Raw genomic sequence first — 20615 nt, forward strand, 5'->3', positions numbered from 1 at the left:
CTGGGAGGGGTATGTGTTGCTCAACAACATAGTCTTCTCATTATTTGTCTGCCCTGAGATCTCTGAGTTATTGAAAAATTGCAATAAATAGATTTTGAAAAGACGAACAAAAACAAAATGTACTAAACAAACTGTTTGGGAAACAGTGCTCAAAAGTATAGTTGTTGCGTGCATGCGCGCGCGTGCAGACATAGCACTAGTCTATAGTGTATACGCATAGTTTCATTATTTAGATATTCCACTGTTGGGTTCTTAGCTTACGTATCATTACGAATCATGATGACTATTTTTTATGTATTTGATGTATTACAAAATGCCTAAATTGTATGTGCATGTGCGCAGACCAAGCGCATGCTGGTAGAGAAGATGGGTAAGGAGGCGGTGGAGCTGGGCCACGGGGAGGCCAACATCACAGGTCTGGAGGAGAACACGCTCATCGCCTCCCTCTGTGACCTGCTGGAGAGGATCTGGAGCCACGGCCTGCAGGTCAAACAGGTCAGCTCACGCACTCGTTCACGTACATACACACTCACACAATAAAGAGGAAAAAATGTAGAACTCTCAGGAAAAAAAAGGTTCCATTTATCAGAGAATGCGCTGCCTCTCAGCGCTCTTTCCCCCTCTACACCAGTATATCTCTTTGACGAAACTAGCCGGTCTGCAAGCTGCCTGTGAGCTTGTAGATCAGATATTTTAAGAACATTCCCCCCAGAATATGGATGCCAGGGTTCAAATGATAACATGGGAAGATGTACAGAACCTACTGTAACGACGTCTAGATTGAGGTGATCAAAACCAAGTAAATAAAGTCTTTCCTCTTTAATGTTAACTGGGATAACGCACCAGATGGTCAGAGTGCAGTGGAATACAAACAAATTGGTTATCTTAACACAAACGCGCATCTATCAGGCTAACGTACATGTGCAGCTAAACGCTAAGAGGTCATTGCCTGATGATGCATGCTCTCTGGGCAGCTGCAGCTGAGTGCGTGGGGAGAGGCTGTCTCCCCTGCCGTGGGGAGAGGCTGTCTCCCCTGCCGTGGGGAGAGGCTGTCTCCCCTGCCGTGTGGACCAGTACATACTCCTATTCCCTGTACAACAGTAGTTAAATTAACATTGATTTTTACAATATAAATTGGGGACCCAGAGATAGAAATGCCATTAAATGGGGGGTCCATAGACTAATGCATGTCAAACTGAGGGTCCTTGAAATTAAACAGGTTGAGAATCTCTGCTAGAGCCGTAAAAATCTTCTCTTATGGGGGTCCTTGGTGTATCTTTTCTAATGGGGGCTGTGGGCTAATTGGTGTCAATATGGGGGTCCTTGACATGAAAAGGTTTGGGAACCACTGCTGTACATGAGTGTATTGGAGGTGTTGTTGATGACCCTTGACCTTTGACCCTGTAGGGGAAGTCTGCCCTGTGGTCCCACCTACTGCACTACCAGGCCAGAGAGGAGAAACTGCAGCAAGAGTCTCCAGGTAACGCGCACGCACGTACGCACGCACGTACGCATGCACACACGCACACACGCGCGCACGTACGCACGCACGTACGCATGCACACACACTTGCACGCACGCACGCACACACTTGTAGTCTTGTACACACACACACACTTGTACACTCTCAGAGGTACAGACCTGTAAGTGATACATTTGGAACCCCCTAGGAATCGTTAAAGGGAAACCGTTAAGGAATTGGAACGTTTTAGAGGTTAGAGTTATTTTAGAGGAATTGTTAATTCATTGTTAAACTCCTAAAGGATGCCAACCCCTGCAGGGACATACTGTACTGTATATAGATAGCATGTGTACTAGCAGGTATATGTACATGATGTTTAGAACATTAGAATCAGTGCTGTGTTCTAGGTTTTTTTCAGAGGGCAATCAATAATCATTCCCTGCACAACATGCACATGTATAGGCTATACGCTTGCCCGTGGTCAATGGAGGACATTTTTAGGAGACAGTATTGTCTTTTTATTATTATTCAAAATGTTCTGCACAGCCTATTACATATACAGCGTATAACGGTAGAACACACCACTGATTAGCATCATATGCAGATATGCTACTTTTGAGGCTTTTGTGTGACGCTGTACACACACAAACACATATGGAGATAAGAGCAACGATATCCTCACCCGCCATAACAATGAGTGATTAGTGAGGGGGGGGGGGGGGGGGGGCATGCATCCTCCCCCTCCATCCCTGCAAGCGTTGCACACACATTGAACACTCAATGCTTTTCATTTCCTCCATGCAGTATCAAGTGGCCCGGAGCGAAGGAAGTCAGAACCAACAATAGGAATGCCATGTCTGCGCATTTCTGTTGTACAGGATATGAGGTAGGTCACTGTCCTATATTAACCCGTAGTACTTGCCCAAGCATCCACGACCTTGCAAGCATGTGCAAAGGCTAGAATGTCATTTAGATGGCATGTTATGTAGAGTGCTGTAGACAGATGCCAAGTCATTATTGATCTGGCATTCAATAGTGTTTATAGTTTCAATGTATGGATATTGTACTGTTCTTGGTTTACTTATGATCATCGATGACTATTTCTATGCATTTGATGCAGTAACCTCTGTCTCTCTCTCACTCACTCACTCACACACACACGCATCACACACACACGCACACGCACACTCACAGACATATCCAGAGCATGTCAGAGATTAAGACGGAGGTGGGGAGGGCCAGAGCGTGGATCCGTCTGTCACTGGAGAAGAAGCTGCTCTCTCAGCACCTCAAAGCGCTGCTGTCTCGACAAGCCTTAACCAAGTGAGCACACACACACACACACACACACACACACACACACACACACACACACACACACACACACAAACACAAAGACACACAACAGACACAGGATATGCGTACCATCACACAAGATGCGAACGGAAATAAAAGCCTGAGTACCGAGGCTACACAACAACCAACCCTGCACAGTAAAATCCTTTGTGTTGATTTAACTCTCAGCGAGTAAATACATCACAAACAAATTTGAACCTTAACACGTACGTGTGTGTGTGTGTGTGTGTGTGTGTGTGTGTGTGTGTGTGTGTGTGTGTGTGTGTGTGTGTGTGTGTGTGTGTGTGTGTGTGTGTGTGTGTGTGTGTGTGTGTGTGTGTGTGTGTGTGTGTGTGTGTGTGTGTGTGTGTGTGTGTGTGTGTGTGTGTGTGTGTGTGTGTGTGCGCGTGTGCGCGATCCTGCAGGAAGCTGTATAAGCGCTACGCCTTCCTGCGCTGTGAGGAGGAGAAGGAGCAGTTCCTCTTCCACCTCCTCTCCCTCAACGCCGTGGATTACTTCTGCTTCACCAGTGTCTTCACCACCATCAGTGAGTCCTCTGCTCCACTCAACCCTCCACTTACTCACTGTCTTCACCACCATCAGAGTCCTCTGCTCCACCCAACCCTCCACTTACTCACTGTCTTCACCACCATCACAGAGTCCTCTGCTCCACTCAACCCTCCACTTACTCACTGTCTTCAACACCATCAGAGTCCTCTGCTCCACTCAACCCTCCACTTACTTACTCACTGTCTTCACCACCATCAACGAGTCCTCTGCTCCACCCAACCCTCCACTTACTCACTGTCTTCACCATCACAGAGTCCTCTGCTCCACCCAACCCTCCACTTACTTACTCACTGTCTTCACCATCACAGAGTCCTCTGCTCCACCCAACCCTCCACTTACTCACTGTCTTCACCACCATCAACGAGTCCTCTGCTCCACCCAACCCTCCACTTACTTACTCACTGTCTTCACCACCATCAGAGTCCTCTGCTCCACCCAACCCTCCACTTACTTACTCACTGTCTTCACCACCATCAGAGTCTTCTGCTCCACCCAACCCTCCATCCTCTCACTGTCTTCACCACCATCAGAGTCCTCTGCTCCACCCAACCCTCCACTTACTTACTCACTGTCTTCACCACCATCAGAGTCCTCTGCTCCACCCAACCCTCCATCCTCTCACTGTCTTCACCACCATCAGAGTCCTCTGCTCCACCCAACCCTCCACTTACTTACTCACTGTCTTCACCACCATCAGAGTCCTCTGCTCCACCCAACCCTCCACTTACTCACTGTCTTCACCACCATCAGAGTCCTCTGCTCCACCCAACCCTCCACTTACTCACTGTCTTCACCACCATCAGAGTCCTCTGCTCCACCCAACCCTCCACTTACTTACTCACTGTCTTCACCACCATCAGAGTCCTCTGCTCCACCCAACCCTCCACTTACTCACTGTCTTCACCACCATCAGAGTCCTCTGCTCCACCCAACCCTCCACTTACTCACTGTCTTCACCACCATCAGAGTCCTCTGCTCCACCCAACCCTCCACTTACTTATTCACTGTCTTCACCACCATCACGAGTCCTCTTCTCCACCCAACCCTCCACTTACTCACCCTGCCATCCCAATCTTCGTTCCTACTCTCCATCTATGGCAGTTTCTCAAACTTCTCAGGCCGTGACCCGCCAAAATAATGATCATATTTGAACTGGGGAGCCTGATAAGCACTTGGAATGTAGGAGTTGAGCATTCAGTTCTATTTGTCTCAGTCCCCACGGACAAATCTTGTGAAACGCCTCGCGTTGCAAGGCGTTGTGAGCTTGTCGATCGGCTATTGTCTTTCTTATTTTGACCAGTTGTTATAGTATAGTTTGTTGATTACTTTTGATCCAGTAATGGTATATCTTAAGTCCTTAAATTGTATCACTGATACACTTGTAAAGGCTGCGTTGCAACGGCCAGGAAAGTCTAGCAACATTTGAATATATATGGGGCCCTATTATGGCTATGGCTATGTTACTCGTTTATTATACAGTACATAGTCTGGTGTAACTAATATAATTTAAAAAAAAAGTCTTTAAATGTATTGTCACTTCACTGTCTGATCTATGGCAGTGGAGAAAAGAAAAGTGGACATCTCTAAAACTATGATAACCTTGGAGTGCAGTGCACTAACCTCTGATAGAAGCACTAACCTCCGATAGAAGCACTAACCTCCGATAGAAGCACTAACCTCCGATAGAAGCACTAACCTCCGATAGAAGCCACAGCTAAAGCTCTGAAGACGGCTCCATGCCGATGGGGGGCACTGAGGGGGAGGCCTCTTCCCGATCTTGTTTCTGCGTTAGTTGGTTTAATCTCAGCCTTAGATGCATGTGGATGTACAGTAATAGGGATCAATGGCTGCCTTGGCTATGAGCATGAATAAACCATGAGGATACATGTACAGTTTAATCAAATATTGAAAGCGTAATGCATTATTCATTGAGCCACCCCTAACTCTTGCGCTTCTACATTATAATACAAGAGTCACTATTATCTTCAGCCACAAAATGTTACATTTTCTCATATAAAATTTAGTACACTGAGAATCATCCCAGCTTGACGTACCAAGTTCAATTTGGCTACTGTGCGCATATGTTTGTGTTAATATGAAAAAAGCTAGCACATCCCAGACTTCAAGTCAATAGAGCATAGAAGTCCAGAAGTCATGTCTGTTACCCACTGAGTCACACAGTCAATGTATCCACACTAAATCCGTACACTCCCATCAGGTCCTAATAACTGTCTGTGTTCCAAAATAATAAAATAAAAATGTTTGTCTGGTGATTTTGACGGGTAGGTGTTTATGATATGTTAATGTTTTGAGAAAATGTATTTATTTTGTAACTCTTTGTAATGGAACTGATGTCATACTAGAGCAGTGGTCCTCAAATGGTCCCCCCAGGGGGGGTCCTCGAACGATTTTGGGTGGGGGTCCCCAGATGATTAGCTTAATGTACAACATTGTTTTCTCACTCAACAGTAATCAGACCAACATACTGTACAGTATAAGTGTATACAGGGTATCTGCACATTTCTAAAGTGAAAGTTTAAGGACTTTTAGGACCTTTTTAATACCTTTAAAATGAAAAAGAGAAAAAATATATAATACCATTACTGCATTTAAAAAAAAGTATAACATATTACCTAAGAAGAAAGGGGTTGTTGTCGTGAAAATATCAGATCTGCTGTACATGCTCGCAACGCACATATTTTGGATTATACGGTACAGGATTGTGGGTATAACACTGAGAAATCCCACTGTCAAAAAAACTCTTCTTCTGAACTTCATTTGTGTTCATATAATTGTATTTCTCTGGTATACTAACACATTGTTGTGTTTGTCCCTGCAGTGATCCCGTACCGCGCGGTCATCATCCCCATTAAGAAGCTGAGTAACACCATGACCACGTCCAACCCGTGGGTGTGTGTGTCCGGCGAGCTGGGAGACTCTGGCGTCATGCAGATCCCCAAGAATGTCCTTGAGATGGCCTTTGACGTGAGTGTGACCTCTCAACCATTGACCTAAAGCCTGATTTTTACTTATTTGCGCGCCAACGCCACTGGAAAGCTTGTAGATCGGCTATTTTTGCACTCGGCTGCTGGCGCGCCACATAAGTATAAATCACATGCCATGGCCTCTAGTGGGCTGGAGCACTGCACCACCACTGACCCCTGGGGTGTTATTAGATGTTGGGTGTCTACAGGGGTGAGGTGTGTGGTTTGTGTGTGGGGAAAGAGTTTGTCAGGATCTCTACTTCTACTTCCTCTTCCTCATCTGTGTTACTGTTCATCTCATCTCTGTCGTTTCATTCACTCCATCCATTGCAGCGCAGTAAACGGTTAACTACAGCGTGGTGCCGTCAGGAAAAATCATATGCATTGAGTCAAGACAAAATGCATGAGCATGTCGATGCAGAAACTGTAGTGGTGCTCAAAAACCTACATACACAATGAGGCAAGAAAATAATCCAGACTTCAAAGTATGAGACATTTTACTTGAATACAGCTGCTTTCACATGGGTAGATGCAAAAGATGCAAAGATGCAAAGCTACACAGTGTAATTGTAGCTGTTGTAGCTTTTGCAGCAGCTACAAACGTCGTATGCATCTTTGCATCTTCATGTCGCTGGCTTCCATTGACAATGAATGGTAGACTGTAGCTTTGCATGTTCCCGGAGCCAAACCCAGCTTGGCTCAATGAACAACAAGGACTTAGAGCTTACATATTTACTTCCAAAAGCATGTCACATGTAAGTCACATGAAAAGTCTGTTGATTGATTCGGTCAGATAAAGTGCTGAAAGACAGTGATACAGTGATAGCCACATCTGAGCAAACAGTACCTCTTATCTAGTAAGAACAGTGCCTTCAAGCCGAGATGCAAATCTTGCAAACATTCCACAGTTGTAGGTAAAGAGAGAACTATATTTATATTTTAGTTTATTTAAATGTTCACATTAAAGAACTACTTTGATAAGTATCACAATTTTTTATTTGATTTGTTTATTTGTGAGAGGGACAATGATATACTAATGAACAATGCATTCACATATACGGTGCAGTGTGCAATATTAGTTAGTTATGTGTCCCTGACACACAACAATAAAACAAAACACCACCACCACAGAACGTGCATGCTACACTGGCACTTCCCCCCCGCCACCATTATTGCGGCTGCGTGCGTGCGCGCGTGCGCGCGCGCGCGCGTGCGTGCGTGCCGCAATAATGGTGGCGGGGGGGAAGTGCCAGTGTAGCATGCATGTTGCTTTTAATGTCTCACCAACCTCCGCCGCACGGCCGCAAAGCCCACGTTTCATGTTGTCTACCCATCATGCATGTGCTAACATAACAAGTGTCTCCATCTCCCTCAGTCTGCTTTCAGGCCTCATACGCACATGCGTGCGCGTGCGTGCGTGCGTGCGTGCGTGCGTGCGTGCGTGCGTGCGTGCGTGCGTGCGTGCGTGCGTGCGTGCGTGCGTGCGTGCGTGCGTGCGTGCGTGCGTGCGTGCGTGCGTGCGCGCGTGCGTGCGCGCGTGCGCGCGCGCGCGCGTGCGTGCGTGCCGCAATAATGGTGGCGGGGGGGAAGTGCCAGTGTAGCATGCATGTTGCTTTTAATGTCTCACCAACCTCCGCCGCACGGCCGCAAAGCCCACGTTTCATGTTGTCTACCCATCATGCATGTGCTAACATAACAAGTGTCTCCATCTCCCTCAGTCTGCTTTCAGACCTCATACGCACATCTCCGCCACGTTCAAGGTTAGAGTCTCTCTCTCTCTCTCTCTCCATATCTCAAACGGATCCCACCCCCATCTGTGCTACTCCTAAAGCGCTCTCTCTCTGGAACTGGGCTGGTTCTGGTGTGGAACTGGGCTGGTTCTGGTGTGACACTGTCTAGGTGTTGTTGTAGGTTCTGCTCAGTGGTTGGAAAGTAACTAAGTACTTTTACCTAAGTACTGTACTTTTTTAAGTACAATTTTTAGGTATTTGGACTTTACTTGAGTATTTCAAATTTCCAGTACTTTTACTTCTACTCCACTACATCTCGGAGCCAAAATTTGTACTTTTACTCCACTACAATTATTTGAAAACTTAGTTACTCTTGCGATTTTAATTTTGATTAGAAAACATACATTAACCACCTCAACCCTATATATTTCGGCCATTTGAAAATAGCAACGCATTGTGAGTTCTAAATTGCAGTATTGGTACTTTTACTTAAGTAAAACAATTGAGTACTTTTTCCACCACTGGTTCTGCTGTACCACTACAGGTTGTTCTAGTCAGGGCTGGACATCAACCATGTCTCTACCGGGTGATTCTGCCCACCCCGAAAGGATTATTATTAATTTTCTGTTATTTGGGTATTCTGTAATGTCATATTGTCGTTTGTCACCATTCTTTGCTAGGTTTTTATTATTCACTTATTGACTTATTCTATGCTTGTATTATTCATTATAAAAACACCACTGTCATTTGGGAATGCTAGAGCGACTGTATTGCATGTGGTGATTGTGTGTGCGCGCGTGGTGCGTGTAGTGACATATTATTACACACTAAAATTCTCTGTTCATTTATCCATTTGTAACCCGTAAGGATCCATTTGGTTACATTTGTAAAAGTAATGGTTAGGTGATGAACGTGTAGCTGATTGCAGTGTTGATTTTGTTGACTAATACTATGACAAAAACATTTCGTCGACTACCTGTTTTCACTGACGAAAACTAAATGGAAACTAAATTAAAACTAAGCTATGATGACTAAAACTAAGACAATTTTGACAATTTTGTCAATTTTGTAAATTTTGTCAACAAATAATAACTAGACTATAATGTTAGGAACGTAAAAGGGACTAGAGAACAAGAGATCCAGTATAAGTCATTTTACACTTGGTTGCATGTGTTATTATTTGCGTGTGTTTTATTTTCAGCAAGTGTAAAATCAGTCATTACGACGGCATCAAGGCCCGCCAAAATACATTTTACTCGACTAAATCAACTGTAGATTTAGTCGACTAACACTAGACTAACACTAAAGCATTCCAGGTGACTTGTGACTAAAACTAATTGAAAACTATTCAAAAGACTATGACTAAAACTAAAATCAAACTTTGCTGTCGAAATCAACACTGATGGATTGAATTAAGAATCAGCACCGTTTTCTTGGAGGTTAGGATCACCCTGAGTCTCATTCTTATGTTGCACCCTCCATCTGTGTGTTTGTTTAGTGTCAGAACCTGGGTAAGCTGACCACGGTGCAGCTGGGTCATGACAACTCTCCATCTGTGTGTTTGTTTAGTGTCAGAACCTGGGTAAGCTGACCACGGTGCAGCTGGGTCACGACAACTCTGGTCTCCTGGCTAAATGGCTGGTCGACTGTGTCATGGTGCGCAACGAGATCTCAGGACACACATACAGGTGAGCGGATTCAGTTCCACTATTTGGTTCGTTGGTGTATTTTTTTTAAGCGGTGCTAGCCGCTTCCACAAGTAACTTTGTGTGTTTGTATATATTTATGTTTGTATGTCTGAGAATCTCCATGTCCATGAAAACACACACATGCCATGCATAAACTGTTGCGAGCCACTTATAAACGTGCGCACACACACACACACACACACAGGAAAGCAAACATGCAAGCACACGCACGCAGGGTGCACACGCCGCACACTAGCAGCAGCCTGCTTTTTTAGTTCTTTAATTAGCAGTGGGTGTGGTTTGCTTCAAGTGGCGCTGGTGAGAAGCCTATTGAAATGAATAGACAGGGATTTAACATTGTTCCTCTGGTTCGATGATTTTCAAAGTGGCGTCCAATGACCCTTAGGGTTCCAAATGTACCCTTACAGGCCTGTAACTTTGAGAGTGCACAAACATGTCCATTTGTACACTCTCAAGAGTTATGCGGGTCCTTGAAATTAAAAGGTTTTATGATAATAAACTCATCAAAGGCACCGCTTACTTCACACTGGGTGATTTTTTTACATTTGAATTCAACCTTTTTATAAACTACGTTGAGAGAGTAGAGCCTGTTGACATTAATTCACAGTGAGGGCGATACCACACATGATGGAACCCACATCATGAAGGTTTTCTTCATTTTCTCTGCTGGAGTTTTCTAAGGACCCGGGCCCTGCCACAGAGTTTTTACAACCTCAGGCTATAAAGACGTGTTTGAGACAGAATTTTCAATTAAATCTGAGATGGACAAGATTGCCTTCGGCAGTGGTGTGAGGAAACCGCTGTAAGACGATGTTGAAATCTTGGTCAAATTTGTACAGAATAGCCTACGCTGCTACTCTACTACAGTTTCCTTTTCATTTTTATTTCTTTTTTTGGTCTCAAGAGTCAGAGTTGTACTGCATTCAGGGGCAGTGATTGCCTTTCCAGCATATTGTGTGCAAGCTACTGAAATTCAACGATGATCTCATCTAGGTAACATTGTAGTGTGGTGACATTACAGTACAAAATATGGACTTTTGTCAAACAGAAAGATTATTACATATGTAATTGTAATGACAGGAACGGTAACATCTACAGTATGTGTTCCTGCACCCTTCAAGTAGCTTCTCAGATATCTGGCTTCGCTGATATGTTTGTCCCTTGTTCTGCAAACAGATGCACCCTAGAACTGACCTTGACTCTTCTTCCATTATTCTGCTGTTCTCTCTGACTGACTATTATATTAACCCATTAAGACCTGAGGCCAATTCTAAAAATGTCTTCTAACTCCTCCTAACAGTTTTATGTTGTGTCCTCACTTTAGTCTTACATTTTTGTGTTTATACACTTTTGTCTTCAATGTTTGTGTTTACAGACCTTTGTCTTCAATGTTTGTGTTTACACACTTTTGTCTTGAATGTTTGTGTTTACACACTTTTGTCTTCAATGTTTGTGTTTACACAAACACTCAAAGCTGGACATAGGTGGGTCTAGCGCCCCTCAACAAAAAGGAACCGTTTTTTGGACTCGCAAAGTTTCCACCCGACCCAGACGATATGATCTTATAAGAGCCTCCAGAAGACTTGCACTCTGCATAGGAAAGTACCAATGATGAGCAGCGCTCCTCTCCAAACCTTTGGCCTTCCTCAGAATATACCCGTTTGTTGATTCTGACGAAGGCCTAACGACCCGGAAACGTCAATCAAATAAATCACTGTGCATGGAGCCAATGTGTGTGATGTTTTTTCCTCCTTTTCAAGATTGTTCCCAAAGGTCAGCGCCTTACCAAACCATCGGTGTGCCTTAGCGCTATTAACTCCCATTCTCCGGCCCTCTCCTCCAGGTTCCCCTGCGGGCGGTGGCTGGGTAAAGGGGTGGACGACGGCAGTCTGGAGCGAGTTCTGATTGGTGAGCTGGTGGTGCCCAGTACAGAGGAGGATTCTGGGAGGGGCTGCCGCACCCCGGAGCTCCAGCGTTCGCCGTCCCAGACCCGACGCATCAGCGTCACGTCGATGTCGGGCCGTGGATACAGTAGGTGTTTTCTGCCATAAAAAAACTGTTTAACTGTCCTCATTTACCCAAAACTTTAACCCGATTTCCTGCTCAAGTAAGATCCTGTGTCTAGGTGAGACATGACCTTTGATGCTTTAGAACTAAACAGTAGTAATTTAGCCATTTACAGTAGCAGACGCTCTTAATCCGGAGTGACATACAGTAAGCAAGGAAAACAAAACGTAAAATCATATGCATAGAAATAGTGATCTAGGATCATACGTAAACAAAGAACCTGTCTTCACTCATAATATCAAGAAAATGATATCTGTGTACATTGAGAATATACACACTATAGGATGCCAGGTCTACAATGACCTGGCATCTGTCTACATAACATGCTATCTAAATTACATTTTAGCCTCTGCATAAGCCTGAAAGGTCGTCAAGTCCTACGGCAAGTGCTACGGGCTAAGGTGGCGTCTGAAGAGGTGTGAGTCTTCAGGCTACAGCAGAAGATTGGGTGTGAGTCTGCAGTTCTGACTGCAAACTCAATCTTCCGCCATAGTCTGAAGACACACCTCTTCAGAGTCATGTATCTTATTAACGGTGTTTTCTTATATACTGAAATGGATAGTCTCTCATTTTACCTGTGTAGAAATGCAGTGCACTATAGAAAAATGAAAACATCTGAATCTGTGTGTTTACGTGGTGGTTTTCCTGATTTCAGAGCCAACATCAGCCCAGATCCAGGAAGCCATTGGGGAGGCAGTCAACAACATCATTAAACACTTCCACAAACCTGAGAAAGAGGTGTGTGTGTGTGTGTGTGTGTGTGTGTGTGTGTGTGTGTGTGTGTGTGTGTGTGTGTGTGTGTGTGTGTGTGTGTGTGTGTGTGTGTGTGTGTGTGTGTGTGTGTGTGTGTGTGTGTGTGTGTGTGTGTGTGTGTGTGTGTGTGTGTGTGTTGTTTACAACATATATTGAAGCAAGTGGTTGAGTTGGAGTGCTAGTGGTTGTGAGAATAGTATTTCTACCACCAGCGTTAGTGACTACAGGAGAGACACATTCTCTATGCTGCTACTTACTTTGTCTGGCAGAATTGTGAAGTGACAGGCTGTGAATAAACTCTGGTGCTTACCATTGAATCTCTCTCTGTCTCAACATCTCTCCTGCCTGCCCCTCTCTCCGGCGGCTGTGTGTGGCCATTATCTCTTTCTGTTTTATAACTGCTGCACCTGGTTTTAAACGCCTAACTGTCAGAGAGCTATAGGGAGAAAGTGAACCGTTGAAAGAGACTGTGATGTGAAAGGAGCGGAAGAGAGACGGAGAGAGAGCCTTTCGGAGCCCTGGAGGAGTCCATTAACTGCACAGTCAGACACAATGGAGTTGATCCAGTCTCCAAATCCAATGCACTTTGCTCTGGAGGGGAGATGTCTCTCTGCTCATTGCCATGACAAACGCTTCACTCAGTGACTGACCTCAGGAGCGTTGTGTAACTCTGTGACCAACGGACGCCAGAGAGAACGTGTCCAGGGGCGTCAGCTGTTCACATTTAACCTTAAATTACGTTATTGTATGCAGATTGTCCCCAACCCTGAATTGTTTTAGAACATTAATCTGATTCCATCACAATCAATGCCCGCGTCCATCTACATGTGACTATAATTTAGACAAGCCTTTTTTTTAATGCAACCAACCATTAATTTATTAACCACTTTCAACGTGGCATTCCTATTTTGGGAATTTTATTATAGGCGAACGTTTTCTCTTCAAAATAGTTGATCAGCAAGCTCTCAACGTGTGGCTTTGCGACGCGTTGAGAGCTTTGTAGATACACAATTTTTGCTGTATTAGAAATGGGGGTATGGTAACTTATTTTTTGCCAACCCCTATTTCCATCTGAAATCTGAGAACGTCCATCCTAAGCAGTGTACTGTATCTGTTAGCGGCAACACTTTTATATTAGAGGTTTTGTGTTTCAACCATGGTGACTAATCCCCGGCCTTCTGGTAACAGAGGGGCAGTCTGACCATCCTGCTGTGTGGAGAGAGTGGCCTGGTCGGGGCTCTGGAGCAGTTCTTCCACCACGGCTTCAAGTCCGCCCGGCTCTTCCAGAAGACCGTCTTTGTCTGGGACTTTGTGGGTGAGTGTGTGGAGCCACTTTGCCCCCTGCTGGCGTAAATTGGGACCAGCATGTTGGTAGACTCTCAAAGTCAGTCCTTTAAAGGTCTGGTGAAATGGAAAAAGATGTTTTTCACACTTTATAGAACCTATCTGTGGTCATCATATGGGCATACCAAACTATAGATACCAAAGAAATGGGGGAAAACAATCTATTTTTGTGTATTTGTATATCCAAATTCCCTAAAAAGCCAATTTTAATTACTCCATGTGAACAAAAACGTGCTGCGTGATGACATGGATAGACTCTTATGGATATAAATGAATCTTTATTTCGTTCACCACCGGTGTGTTTCCAATAGCTGCACGTTCTTCAAATTCCGCTAATTTATATTACAGAAATACTCAACTAGAGACTGCAATCGCCTAAAACTTAAAACTGCCTGGAAACTATTGGCGTTAAAAAAAGGGTAATCCAATCTAAACTTATGGCAGTTATGTACGTAGTAGGCTCACCGCTGTTCTAGTAACTGTCACGCAAAGAAGTCTCTACAAGTATCTAATCTTAGTGTTTTTCCATAATGTATTTAGGGTAGTAGTAGATTTTTCTAGTAAGGAACAGGTCGGCAGCAACTCTCCTCCTACGTTAGTAAAAACCTCTCAACGTGTGTCCTTCGTTCCCTCTCTACAGAGAAGGCTGTGGCCTACATGGAGACGGCGGACCAGATGGGAGACCTTCAGGAGACCTCGGAGCCCCTGGGGATGACCTGCCAATCACTCTGCCGCTATGTCAACGCCATTAACTCCACCCCCAGGAACATTGGCAAGGACGGGAAGTTCCAGCTGTTGGTTTGCATGGGCGCGAGGTAGGCTTTTGCTTTGAAGTGTCAATAACAAGTAGAGATAGGCGGAAACAAATATGTTTATTTGCATCTTGGTAGATCGGCTATCAGTGTCGCAGAGCAGTGTGCAAAATTAAGTGGATTCAACTCTAAACCTCATATGTCACACATTCCCTGATGAATGTATTTCACTGAATTGCATCACAACCCCCCTGTCAGTAAGCATGTCAGCCTGCCGTGTGAGTACAGTACAGTACAGTACAGTACAGTACAGTACAGTACAGTACAGTACAGTACAGTACAGTACAGTACAGTACAGTACAGTACAGTACAGTACAGCTCAGCTGATCATTTTCCCATCCACCTCTTTTCCTGCAGGGACCGTCTGCTGCCCCAGTGGCTCCCCCTACTGGTGGAATGCCCCGTGATCCAGAGGATGTACGAGGAGTCCGCTCTGCTACGCGACCGGACCACCGTCAACGCCCTCATCAGCCTAATGGAGACCCTCCACGACTTTGCCGTCACACTGGAATCCTCGCTGGTCAAAGGCGTCGACCTTTAACCTCTGAGCAGGACTGCACCCCCCCCCCCTCCGCCACCCCACCCATCAGCACACTGGCTGCTGTTGTTTCTCTTAAAACACTTTCAACCTGGTGTTCCTATTTTTTGGGTGGCAGATCGTTATAGACGAGATTTGTCTTCACACATACTTTTCAAGACTTTTCAACGTTTTCTCAATAAAAGATGGGTCACGGGGCTTGTACTGTAGCTTGGCTATTTACACTGCCTGTCGTACGACAAAGTGCACGCACGGCGCAACTTGACGACCAAAGGACACAAGTTCCACTTCTTCACACGGGAAGGCTTGAGATTTGGAGTTATTAACCAGTTTGAATGCAGTATTATTATTACCCTGCCTGTGGTTTTTACTACGGATATTTTATACAAAAACAATGAAAGAAATGTCAGTGGTTCTAAAAGTGTTGTTAGGGCGACCGCCAGGGTTCCTTGGGGCGGTTCTAATGGGCCCTTACGGGTCCGTAACTCTGAGAGTGTACAAATGGAACCAAACTCTGAGAGTGTACAAATGGAACCAAACTCTGAGAGTGTACAAATGGAACCAAACTCTGAGAGTGTACAAATGGAACCAAACTCTGAGAGTGTACAAATGGAACCAAACTCTGAGAGTGTACAAATGGAACCAAACTCTGAGAGTGTACAAATGGAACCGCGCAGGGGTCCATTTGCTTCCATTTGTACACTCAGAGTTATGGGGGTCCTTGAAATTAACAGTACAGAAGGGTCTCTCGCGTAGAGACGCTGCGATCTCTTTCTCGCCTGCATTCTGTCTGCGACAGCTGGCTGTAATTCCGCCGTCTCCCCGTCAGTGGTAGTATTAGCCGGTGGACCTGTGCTACTGGGCCACATAAACCGTAATCTACCACAGAATGAATACTGTTTTGACCCTGCTGACTCTCTGTAGTCACCACACTGGAAGGACTAAAGATGTGGACTGCGCCGAACGCATGGTATGGGACGATGGTGATCGGGAGGCCCGCAGGTAGATTCTGCAAGAAGCTGAGCCATGTACAGTGGTTGTGGAGATGAACTAACGGCTCTGTCGTCGCCCCCCCCCCCCCCCCCCCCCCCCCCCCTGCCTTTTTGGACCCCTTCCCCCCCCCCCCCTTCTGCATTACGATTGGCTTGCCGATGTTGACGGACAGGCACGGGGACGAGATGCCTGCCTGAGGGCGGGAGCTTATCTGAAGCTGCATGGACCATTCCTACCAAAATGTCAGGCGTAGACCTGGCTGTTGAAAACTGTGTATGTATGGGTGTGTGTGTGTGTGGGGGGGGGGTGACAAAAGTAATTTCACAGATGGGTGTATAGGTATGTGAGCATTTATGCTTCTACTTTTATTTTTATATGTTCCAACTTTTTAGTATTTGGAATGATCCACTGGTTTCTGAAGAAAGACAACAGCACAAAATAGTACATTACTGGAGTGTGTGTGTGTGTGTGTGTGTGTGTGTGTGTGTGTGTGTGTGTGTGCGTGTGCGCGTGCGTGCGTGCGTTCTTGAACCTGTGTATGCCTCATACATACAGCACTGGTACAACTGCATGGCTGTTGGAGATTCTGGACCACTTTGCCAATGCTATCCTGGGTCTAATACTAACTCAAATGTTTGTTTTTCTTTCACTGATGGATTTAAAAATGAATAACTGTTAAAGCTTCAAAGTACATTGTCAAACACGTTGGCAATAGTAACCTGAGAGTGATTCAGTCCCCCCCCCCCCCCCCCAACTAATCCTTCTATGTCAAAGCAAATTGAATCTTGGTGTGTTTTGGCTTTTGTTTGAAATATAATCCTTTATTCTAGGAGGGTTTTTTGCCACGTTTGCCATGAAATAATCCCTGATGCAATCTCCTGTAAATATTTGGATTATTAGTGCATGTCGATGAAAGATGACCTGATTTTGACCGAAATGTATTTATTGTCACGTTTTCCTCTGACGTTGAGGCGAAAGATTAAAAAGGAGGAAAAAGGAGCAACCGGACTCATCTGTATTTCCTCGGGCAGAAACCTCTTATCTCGATATTTCATCGCTTTGTGTTTTTTCTAAAATAATGCCCTACTTGGTCATACTACAGTGTCACTCAAAAGGTTGCAGATCGACAAGCTTGTAGATACTACTACTTTTGCTATTTTTGAATTTGAATCCTGAAATGTTTCAACGGTTTTGTTTTTTGAACACATGAGGTTTCCACCCGACGGAGGATTTCCTTCTTTCCTTCTGTTTTAACCACTTGAACCATCCATATTCTGCGGAGATTTTTTTTTTGCCAAAACTCAGCAGATCTACAAGCTCATATCGAGCCGTGTTGCGAGTGTGACTCGCTCTAAGCTTGTAGATCGGCTATTTTTGGCAAAGAGATGTGATGTAGATTGGAGGAAAAAAAGCACACGGAAGAACAGAGCAACTCAGATGCGTTTGACCAAGTATAGAGGGTCTAAGTGGTTAATATACAGTATTGAAGATCTCCCAGTATTTACTCTGTGAAATACAGGCAGCCCACCAGGGATGGTTAACAGCATGATGTTATGCAAGTCACATTTTCCTTTTGATCTGTGGTAGGCCGAGAGAGCCTTAAATGCGGTTGTGTGTGCTGGTATATCACTGGCATTCTGGGTTTACAAAAAGACACCTGTAGAATGAACAGGGAAAGACCACTCTGTGTCCCCTTTAAAGACACCTGTAGAATGAACAGGGAAAGACCACTCTGTGTCCCCTTTAAAAGACACCTGTAGAATGAACAGGGAAAGACCACTCTGTGTCCCCTTTAAAAGACACCTGTAGAATGAACAGGGAAAGACCACTCTGTCCCCTTTATGTTGTCACGTTGTACCACTTTGGTCCTGCTGCTATGCTCTTGAAGACTTGAGCTTCATTTATACTTAAAAGACCACTTTGCCCATTTTCAGCCTGTCTTCATATTTGCTCCTCACTAATGCTCATTATAAGATGTCACTGTTCTGGTCTATTCGCTCTGTGTCTCAAGGTTTCTGCACTGGGGGCAGTTCAGAAACCTGCCTACAAGTTGCATCATCAGTAGGCAGGTTTGGTCATTTCAAACAAGAGTTAAACTTTTTGTTTGTTATTTTTATTAATGCAAGAGCATAAAACTGGCTCTGTGTCCTCTGAGACTGGGTACACCCAGATATAGCAGCGCGCCTGCAACTTGACCCTTCGGCCAGAAAACCGGAAACACGTTGCAAACGCGGCCGTCAAGTTGCAGCCGCACGCGAACGTCATTTCCATCCACCAGCTGTTTAAAAACCTAGGCAACATCTTGACGCCTCTTGTCGCGTATATCTGGGTACACTGACACAGAGCCAGTACACAGAAATGGTGCCATCTTTTATAACATTGGTGTTATAAAGCACTGAGCATTAGTGAGGACCAATTATATGAAGATGGGTTGAGAAATGGATGAAGTCATTGGTCCTTTAATCACGGCACACTGTGAATTCCCCAGTGTTGATTTAACTCTGAGAGTGTACAAACGGAACCAAATGGACCGGTACTGGTCCATTTACTAACATTATGTCTAGAACTCATCAATACTTTTGTCTGCGGTTAAAGAATGAAGGAGGTTAGCTGTGTAGGTTCTGCCAAACTGCTACCTGCATGCTCTCTTACTCCCCTTTTCTGCTGTATAGTCTTAGTCTTTATATAGCGCTAAGTTCCTCCATATCAAATGGGCGAGAACATCCTTTCACAGTGGCTTGCAATTTCATCTTGATAGACGAGACAAGTCCTCATTGCACTTCCAATTCTGAGGACAGACTGTGGAAATCAAAGCGTGTCTGGGCCCCTTGTTTTACACTGTGCTCAACTGGTTCCTTGTTACATAGTTTTTTTGTGTGACAAATTTCAAAATTGGCAGATCTGGAAGCAGAAGATCTGCACCGAAATCTGTGGGAAAGCAAGTGCTTCAGAAGCATAGCTTTTCCATATTGAGTCCTACCTATGAGACATAAGCTACCAAACAAATTGACATGTGTATGTAGACTTGTCTATTGTTCTGTTCTGATATTTATTATGCATATTTCATTAAAAACACCCGATACATTTTTTTGGCGTGTTTTTACTGTGTGTGTGTGTGTGTGTGTGTGTGTGTGTGTGTACACGTGTGCGACTGCGTATGCAGCCAGTCATGCATGCATGCCTGTCATAACACATTCCTTGGGGTCGTGTGAACTTGACCCCTGTTAAATACTTGTTCTCAGCATTGTTATGCATAGTCATATTTATAACCTTAATCTTGCAAATGTAATTGACCCAACCAATATTTATTAATGGATCATGCTTTAGCAATTAGTCTCTTGATGTGTAGGCAGTAATGGCTTTGGTTTATTTCTGTTTTTGTATTCTATTAGTTGTTTTAAAAATGATGCACAGGCACGTATACAAGGAATACTGGACAACTCACCCCGGTGCTTGCCCGTTTTTCCTCCCGGAATTTTCCCCAGTGAGGGGGATAACTTTGTAATATGCTATTGGCTGTTTGTATTCTTTTTGGAAAAATATAAAAAGATACTCCTGTGGAAAGGCTATATTATTTTACTTATATTGACCCTATAAACAATTTACTATTATTTAGTATATGTAAGGTTTTTCCCACTCAAATGGTACCTCGTCAGATAATCCCCACATAGCCTACAACAACTTCTGTGAACAGACTTCACTGTAGTAGCTTTTCATAAATATATTTGTACTTAGGCTGTCTGCTGTTGTGAAAGTTTATAGTTAGAGAAATTCAAATTCCAGCTGGGGAAAATCCGGGAGGATTTCAAATTCCAGCTGGGGAAAATCCGGGAGGAAAACGGAAAAGGGGTGAGTTGTCTTGTTACCTATACAAGATACAATAAGATGGTAGGTAATTATATTAACTACAATGTAAATTGTAAGTCTTTTTTTACTTTCTGACATAAAGCTCAAATTATCCTGCAGGCAACCATTTATTTTTCTAAACCCTTTTCTCCCATTTATTTTTTACATAACTTGGGATTTTGAAATGTCATGATTTTTTATTTTCTTATTAGGCCTACATTTGAATATGCAAGTTTCATTTTTTTAAGCAAATACTCCAGTACTTTAACTCAAGTACAAATTTGACTCACCAACTTTCACTTGTAGTTGAGTAACATTATTTGACTGGAGTTGAGTATCAAGCTACAGAATAGAAACAAACAAACAGTGCCACACTGCCACCGTGTGGTGCGTGTCCTGGCTGCAACCTCTCAACTCCCCATTTCCCGCGTAATTCCCGTCCTTATATGGCCATGGCTTTGTTACGCGGACA

The 20615-nt window shown here is 44.3% G+C and overlaps 1 protein-coding gene across 2 annotated transcripts in view; it reads left to right on the top strand.

Moving 5' to 3' along the window:
* The window catches only part of dennd5b (DENN/MADD domain containing 5B), a 104558-nt gene extending 85172 nt beyond the window's left edge, over positions 1-19386 (top strand). The window contains exons 14-26 of one of the 2 annotated variants that reach the window (XM_079494583.1): positions 343-495; positions 1408-1480; positions 2267-2348; positions 2657-2785; positions 3223-3344; positions 6207-6352; positions 8070-8111; positions 9651-9769; positions 11634-11821; positions 12513-12595; positions 13799-13925; positions 14595-14769; positions 15124-19386. In XM_079494583.1, the coding sequence (XP_079350709.1) occupies positions 343-495; positions 1408-1480; positions 2267-2348; positions 2657-2785; positions 3223-3344; positions 6207-6352; positions 8070-8111; positions 9651-9769; positions 11634-11821; positions 12513-12595; positions 13799-13925; positions 14595-14769; positions 15124-15307 (1623 nt within the window). In that variant the 3' untranslated portion in view covers positions 15308-19386. The remainder of the gene's footprint in view (positions 1-342; positions 496-1407; positions 1481-2266; positions 2349-2656; positions 2786-3222; positions 3345-6206; positions 6353-8069; positions 8112-9650; positions 9770-11633; positions 11822-12512; positions 12596-13798; positions 13926-14594; positions 14770-15123) is intronic. The other variant, XM_079494584.1, reaches the window with a different exon arrangement.
* Positions 19387-20615: the final 1229 nt, after the last annotated feature.

Source organism: Electrona antarctica, assembly GCF_951216825.1.
Source record: "Electrona antarctica genome assembly, chromosome: 23".
In the NCBI taxonomy this organism is placed as follows: domain Eukaryota; kingdom Metazoa; phylum Chordata; class Actinopteri; order Myctophiformes; family Myctophidae; genus Electrona; species Electrona antarctica.